This window comes from Mytilus trossulus, chromosome 9 (genome assembly GCF_036588685.1).
Source record: "Mytilus trossulus isolate FHL-02 chromosome 9, PNRI_Mtr1.1.1.hap1, whole genome shotgun sequence".
NCBI classification, from domain to species: Eukaryota; Metazoa; Mollusca; class Bivalvia; order Mytilida; family Mytilidae; genus Mytilus; species Mytilus trossulus.
The window spans coordinates 50,915,898-50,924,489 of record NC_086381.1 but is presented as its reverse complement, the minus strand read 5'-3'; the positions used below and the strand labels follow the sequence as shown (position 1 = coordinate 50,924,489).

At 30.7% G+C, this 8,592-nt stretch overlaps 1 protein-coding gene across 1 annotated transcript; it reads right to left on the bottom strand.

The window, feature by feature from the left end:
• Window positions 1-1,146: 1,146 nt before the first annotated feature.
• Window positions 1,147-4,973, bottom strand: LOC134683983 (uncharacterized). The gene is made up of 4 exons (XM_063543285.1): window positions 4,836-4,973; window positions 3,715-3,894; window positions 2,524-2,734; window positions 1,147-1,622 (listed from the first exon to the last, which is right to left on the bottom strand). Exons 2-4 carry the CDS (start codon window positions 3,892-3,894, stop codon window positions 1,498-1,500), a joined length of 516 nt encoding a protein of 171 aa, XP_063399355.1. The 5' UTR covers window positions 4,836-4,973; the 3' UTR covers window positions 1,147-1,497.
• Between the last annotated feature and the right edge of the window lie 3,619 nt (window positions 4,974-8,592).

The window sequence follows — 8,592 nt, the reverse complement described above, 5'->3', positions numbered from 1 at the left end:
CATTATAAAATATGACTGTTAGTGTCTATTCGTTTGATGTGTTTGAGCCTTTGTTTTTGCCATTTGATTAGTTTTTTTGTCTGGTCTGAATTTTCCTCGGAGTTCAGTTTTTTTTATGTTTTTCTTTTCTTCTTCAGCAAACATACAAATGTGGATACATTTATTTTCGTGAGTACCAATTTGTCGTAGTTTGAAGAAATATCGTATTTTCGTCGATATTTGATTTTGTGTTTTTTCCAAAAAGACTGCAGAGAAGCCATTATAAATTTGTAATTCGTGGAATATTTAAATTCCTGAAGCCAAGGTGGTCGTGTGGTCAAGCGCATCGGATACAATGCAGGCGATTAGGTGTCACGATATCTCAGTAGCATGGGTTCGATACCTCGCGAGGGAAAAACAAAAAAATTGATAAAGCAAATTTACAGATCTAACATTGTTTGGTTGATGTTTAGACGACTTGTATATGTTGTATATATATAACAAGTCAAAGAGGGTACAACATCACCATCTAATAACTATAAAATGAACAAATATTAGATATTTCGGGTAACAGATACCCTTCTTCGGTAATAGCACGATGTTAAATGAATCATGTCAATATAATCAAATTGTTTTTTTGATATGGGACGAGCTCTAACGTACCACGGCCCCATCGTGTCTGGCAAAACAGCCGTCGGACGTCAGAGTAATCTCGGACTATTCATCGTTTTACAATTTTTCAGAATTTAAACTCTACGGAGTTTACGAAAAGTTTAAAGTTTAAAAAAGCTACGAGTGTTAGTTCAATTTTGATATGTTGACTGATGCATAATTGGGTAACAGTTTTTAAACAGGTTAACACACATATATCACTCCAAAATTATCTTAATGGTCACACTAATTACGAGCGGACACACAATATATACACAAGGTAATTGTTATGTCTTCATCCAGTTTATATTCTTAAGATGTAACTATAAATCATGTTTTTCTTCATTTCCCGTTTTTCGTATTTTTTCTCTAAAAACCTCATATGTTACCAAAAAATTACCTTTTCCAAAAATTACATTCACGTACATGTTTCGTATGTTGTATTTACTTACAGGTCAACATTCTAATTTGCACTAAAAAAAACTTGTTTTGCAGATTCATAAAAAGAAACAATGATAATTTCAATGAAAGTTTAATATTTGAATTGGTCTATAAAAAAATAATGACATAAAGGTGTAAGAAATGCTTTATATTATTTGAGGCATGGTCTGTTAAGTAGAATATAATGAGAAAAGACAATACAATATAAGTTTGATGAAAATATAAATTGCCGAAAGAAGAAAAAAAAACATAAAAAAATAAATAAGTAAAGTGAAATGCAAGGCAGGCAAGGCAACTATAATCGAAGCGTTCATTTGACTGTTGGAACCATTTGGAATTCAGTGCGTTGTTTGTGAGAGCAGTTTGCATTAGATATAAGATCTGGGAAAGAGGGCAAAATATTGACATAAGTATAAACAGTTAAAATCATTTCAACAATGTCATGTTCTGTTCAGCAACCATTGCATCTTTGTCCTTTATTATACTGCAGCTTTCTTTGGTGATGACATCTTTCTTCTTCAGGTCGAATTCCTCTTGTGTTACCATTTTGTCTACAAGTATGTACAAAAATTAACAAAAGTTTAAGGAAAAATTGTTTTTAGAACAAAAATAGTGATTTTTTATGCTCTTTTCGAATAAAATGTTATGACCAATACGGACAAAATTACTTACGAAAGATATTTCCAGTTTCAAAATAACAATCTTTGAATTTAAAAGACTATATCAAATTGAGAGCAAAAAAAACATGAAAGATCAGTGTATTTGGTTTTGAGATAAAATCAATTGAAAATTTGGCGGGAAATTTGTTGGGGAATGATTTTCTCTAGATTTTTCATATATTTAACATTGGCACATTTTTTTTTCAACAATTACGAAAAATAACAAGAATTTTATAAAATTTTGAAAAAAATGCTTTTTAAACTATATGTATAATATAATTAAAAAGAAAAGTAGGTTAGCGGGCGGAATTTGTATTGACATTTATTTATATGGATTAAACTAGAGGATTCCGATTATCTGTCAAAAAACAAAAAACATCCAGAGTTGACAGGAATTCAGAAATATTTATTCTTGAACTTATTCAATCAAAACCTAATTAAGGTATCGGCATTTTTGTCTGTGCTTAATGTTTAAATACATAGTAACGTTTGGTCAGAATTCGGACTCGATGCATGTTCAGGGTTTGAAAAGCCTTTAGCTTGTATGAACACCTTGGAATGATTAAAACTCCGAAGCAACGGTGATATTGCTATGCTAATCTTGAATTACTCAATATAGCGAAGAGGAGGACAATTTAACCGCTGGTTTTGTTATTTGATTTTGCCGTGTGGTTATGGACTTTCCGAATTGATTTTTTTCTAAGTTCAGTATTTTTGTGATTTTACTTTTTTTTTGAAGTTCGTAAATAATTATCCGATTGCTCAACAACCGAAAGACAACCCTATAACAAACCTTCATCTATGTCCAGTTCTGTAAAAAATGTGTGAAGAATTTCAGGTGTGTTGACTTCATCACCGAAATAAACGAATATCTTCTCCAAGTCCCCTTTCGTAATATAACCTTTGACATCCAAGTCATACGGATTGAATACACATGGGTCAAGTGGCGTGTCGCGTCCAGAAATACCTTTATAATCTATATCTACATTGAACATCTGGTGGTCCTAAATTAATTGAAAGATTTGTAATATTTTACATATTTTGATAGTTAATTTGTTTATTTCTAAAAAGCACGTAAAGAAATTAAAATAAATAGAGAGGAATAATGTGCGTACTACTATATAATTTCAAAGCCATTTTGTGTTAACAGTTTTTTTTCTTACTTCTAGATTTTTCAAAATTTTATGTTTTTATAATATTTCATCGGCCGGTATCCCAATCCACTAACCAATAGGGACAATATTTTAAAGGCGATTTCAAAAAGACATAATAACATATATATAACTTCTGAAATATTACCGGAAAAGATGAAAAGGTATACTCTTTCACACTCTTTTTAACAACAGGAAAATGGTAACAAAGTCATCAACATGAGGAAGATAACAACTAGACTGTGTTCAAAGAGGAATCACTATTAAAAATTTTGAGGACAATACATTATTACTAAAATAAATTAACAAGTGTTCATACCAGATCATCACGCACGCTTGATAACTGTTGAAGGTCTTCTGTTGACTTAAATATGGCGTTTTAAGGGTGAAAGGTGTTATATTAGGGAGTTATGTATGCTTTTCGTTTAATTTTATGAAGCCTGTTTGGTTTCGTTTGTGTATTTGCAGTGTGTTGTGTGTTCTGTGAGTACATTCTGTTCATGAAAATATAACTTGCATGCAGTTACCGTAAATTGGGGTTTTTTTATTGTAGTTTTAGTTTGGTTCATTTGCAATTGGTGCCCCCAATGAAAATGTCAAAATTAAACATGCGAAAATAAAGCAAACGCCAAAATTGCGACCAGTACGATAATAAAGTAATGTTGATTGTTGGGGTATTCCGAGTTAAGATCTAGTAGTTGTCAAATTGACAGATTGTTCGTAAGCTCTTTTAAATAAGTCTATTCATAATTTATACAGACTCTTGGCGATTTACAGCAAGGCTTGCTGTTTATTGTTCAGGGGGCGGGGTAAATATCTTCCCTTAATCTTACATGTGCATGTCGTTTGAAATCCATATTCCATCCCAAACCAACTTTATAATTGCTTCCACCGAGAGGTTCTAGTGTGCCACGGACTGATTTTCGATCATTAATGTCATGTCTAAAACATCCTTCGCTAACGTGAAGCATCATCAAACAAACGGCAATGGTACGGATCAGGTTCAACATCATCTATAGGTGTATAAATGTAATTTAAAAAAAATCTACAGTAACAAACTAAGCAATTATTTAATTGCAGTTTGGAAAATAAGATCACGTAATATATTGTCTTAATATTACTATATACTCTGTAACTACTGTCGTTTGTTTGTCATGTATTGTATATATTTTTTCGTTTGCCATAGCATGTATATGCTTCCTGCAAATAAAGAATTCATTCAATCCACCCACTTTTATCTGGGTTTTTTTTTTTACATTTAAAAAAAAAAGATGTGTATAAAACCAAGTTCAATCCACCATTTTCAATATATGAAAATGCCAGTACCAAGTCAGGAATATGACAGTTGTTATCCATTCGTTTGATGTGTTTTATCTTTTGATTTTGCCATTTGATTAAGTACTTTCCATTTTGAATTTTTCCTGCGGAGTTCATTTTTTTGTGATTTTTATTTTTCCTTTATGTATTTGACGCTTATAGTTATATTTCCTTATGTTTTGATATCATTTTCCATCTAATAAAGGCGAATTGTATGTTATGTGCGATATTTTTGTGTTCTGATGAAATTTTGTATCCATAAATTACCCGTTGTACTGCATATCAGTATTGAAAAAGTATACAATTTCCGAGATAATCCCAATTAATTAAATGTGAATCATTTTTTTTTATTGAGTCGGTTGAAGTCTTTATATATCTTTATTTTCATTCTGAATTTTATTAATGTAATTTTGTATTATATGTTATTGAGAGACGAGACTTAAATAGAATATTGAATTAAAAGTTGATGCAATCTCTTATGCGAAAACGTTTCTTTAACAAACTATGGATTTTTAGCGTCAGTGTATTTAGCAAGGCAACAACATTTATCAAGAACTTTAAAACTTCTTTTTTATTTTATTATATTACTGATTGGTAGATTTAAATCACAGAAAGAAAAAGAAAAACAAATACTTACTTTTTTAATTTCTCTTCAAATTACAATCCACTAATAGTGTGAGTTTATACTGGTGGCCCTGTCCTTTATAGTATTGAAACTTCCTGGATGAGTAGATCTTTTGACCAGGAAGACGCATTGACTATGATGGCCACTTGAATAAAGCAACTTATAGTCAGGAAAATACAACGTGCCTTTCTTAAGTTAAAAAACAAACATGATGAAAAAAGCAAAAGGGGATTTTTTTCAATTTTAAAAAATGTAAAAAGTAAAATCACAAAAATACTGAACTCAGAGGAAAATCAATTAGGAAAGTCCATAATCACATGGCAAAATCAAAAAACAAAACGCATCAAAAACGAAATTAATTTTCCTCACGATATGTTTTGAATTTATCATGTGATTATTAACAACGGTTTCAGAAAACTCACGTTCGATCAGTATTTTCCGAAAATTAAAATAGTATATGTTAATTAGGAATCGTCACAGGGAATATGAGCCCATATATCCTGTCAAGCCCGAATAGCAATTTTGTTATACTGGGGTGTCCTAATCACCAGTACACAAAATGATCAATTTTTTTCACAAATTTGCCAAAATGATATATATATTTTTAAAGATTTAAAAAAATATAATAAAGATGATAGGTAACTGAGCTTGTTTTCCAGCTAAATTTGTGAAAAAAAAATAACGCACTTAACACGGATTAATCAGAGAAAAGACATGATAATGTAAATAGAAGATAAAATAAATGATTGAATTTTGAAATAAAATATGAGATGATAGCTCTAATAAAATGCTTTCGGAATATCAAAAGAAAAATGAGAAGTCACTGTACGTTTGTTTCCCTGCTATAGCATAAAATAAATCAATATTCTGAAGATTCCTTTATGAATTTTACTTTTCCGAGTTCCCTGAAGTTCAAAACAATTTAAATCGAAAAAACATTTTCTGCTTTGGTAAAAAGATGAGTGACAATAATAAAATATCACATAGATCTGTTCACTTTTAATTGAAAGTTTCCTTTAGAAAGTTTGATTCTTTCATCGAAATTTGCTGACCTAAATGAAATTGTAGACATATTGTGTTGAGCGTATGACATTTGCGCCGAATTAAGATTTTTTTTTTTTTTGCGCTGATTTTATTTTTTCATTTGCGCCGATTTTATAATTGCTCCTAATTGCATTTACAGTTAATATAGGTGAGCTAAATACTGGCCATACACATCTTAAGGTCAAGGGAAACGATCGCGTAAAGGTATACTCATTTTTTCTACACACCTCAACTTAAATGTATTTGTAATGATATGTCTGCAATTTTTATAGATGGACCGTTGAAGTGCTGTCCGACATACTTTTATCAGTTATATACTTTACACAGATGTAAAAATGGAAACTGCGTACCTCATATTTACGCCATTTTATTACCAGCGAAAGATGAACAGTATTATGAAGTGATATGCAAATAATTTGCGATCTCTTCCGTCAAAAACATCTTTCCTTTGTGGCCGAGGTTATATGCATATTCACTTTGAACAAGAAATGCATAACGCAATTATGGATGCTTTTCCACAGAGAATAGAAAAAAATCGGCGCAAATTAAAAAAAAAAATCAGCGCAAATGCAAATTGCCGAATGTGTTCTGCTATTTTACAATCATATATGGCAGGAGAACCCATGCCACAATTCTGCCTTGAGATTTTGTTCACAGGGTACATAAGCTTATTAAGCCGCTCAAGGTAGTCAATATTATTGCATTTTTTTTTTTTGGTTTGTTTTATTATTAAACGTGTTTTATTAACTGTTCATTTGTCTTTTTGTCTTTCTTTCTACCCACCGTGATGTCATCTATCTATAGTTTTGAATGTCCCCTTGCTATGTCATGTTTCTTTTTTAGTATTATTATTTGATTTCCTTTTAAAAAACTATACTAGAATATTTACACCAGCCATTTTTTAAATACTATAAATAAGTTGTTAATACATTTTGGAAAAGCATATTATTTTGAGATATACAATGTAATTAGGCTTTGGATTTCTAGGAATTATGTTCTTCTTTTTCGGCAGGGACCCGTGTTTTTGAATAAGTAAAGAGATACAACTATAGGTCAAAATAGGTCAAATAAGTATTATATTTATTACAATTTAGAAGTATCAATTTTTGAAAAACAGGCTCAAGCAAGAAGGAAAGTTTTCCTCCCATCAAAAATTATAAAATTTGATATAAAAAAAAAAATTTGATATAAAAAAAAAAAAAATATTTTAGACATATATATCATAATTCCTACAACTGTCAAGACTGATTTTTCTTATGAATATTACTTATTAAGGATCTACGAATCCACGTCGAGAAAATATCAGTCCGAAGTGCTGGAACTAATTTTTCTAATGAATTTGATTGACTGATTCATGTTTAAAGCCACTTTCAACTTGACCACCATTGTTCTATTTCGTGGCGGTCAGTTTTATTGATGGAGGAAGCTTATAAAACAAAGGTAGCAACATTCAAAGCAATAAGATGAATGATAATGTATTCTTTTAAACATTTTGCAGATCTTTTGTTTCTGTTAATTAAGGTCCATTCCTCTATTTTCGTTGCATTTGTAATGTTATAAGTGATAGTAAGAAACTGAAAAATGAAGTAAAGAAATAATGAATAAAATTGATACTACATGTAGCTACAGTACATGTTGAGTATATGAACGTAAAGTCAGCAAGACCTAATAAGACAAGCAGACCAAAGTTCATCTAAAGGTTAAAATACATTATTTAACGATAAACATACAGTGTCTTTGTGCATACTTCTGACTCTCCGACTCTTTGACGACTTTTCTTATGGTCTTACTCCTGAATGATGCATACCTAACAAAGCAGCAGTAAATACCTATTTTCATACGATCAAAATCAAAACCTCCTACACTCATATCAACCTACCACGAAACCACCAATTAAAACTACCAGGTAGATTCTTCTTTGTTGGTTGGCCAGGGTGAAGATTTTGAATACTCATTGTGTTGTCATTGGAAAAAAGTATGAAGATCAGGACAACATTTGGATCTTTCAACTAGCCATCTACAGACTTCTCTAATAGTTGATGCAAGGTTCTTTATCATGTATATAATGTTTTGTTCTGATGTTGTTTTTTTTTTGTATGATGTTTTGTAAAATTATTATGTTGATTTATGTATGCCTTCAACCTATATGGGTAAAAATGTGCATTTATTCAACAAACACTTTACTATGCAGAAAGGATGCTTATTTTCTGACTACACGTGAATTCGTATTTAGACGAATCAAAATAAACACAGGTTTTACAGTGTCATTTAAGGAATTACAAGTTGACAATATTCCTACCACTATAACTGACCTTTGTAAGTGTTGTTACTACCTTCTTTCTGCAACAAAGTTGCAATGACACAACAATTATTCTTAAGCAGCAAACAATAAAATTGTTTAAAAAAATCACATAAGTCGTAAGAAATACATTATGTTTTAGGCAGTGATCAAAAGATGGAGCGAGCAACCTGTAAACTTTGAGTGTATTATACTTATATTTCAACCTATCTTTCTCATTCAAACGTATAAACATCCTTCCATCTCTATATTCGTATCCATATATTTAACTAATTCAGCACTCGTGCTAGGATTTTTGAAAGGTCGAGCGTATGTTGTGAAAAAGGTTTATACGCAGCCGAGAAAAGTGAAACAAACAAAAAACTGTTATGACGATTTAATGTTCAAAAAATCACAAATATAGTTGGAAATATGGTATTTTAAAGG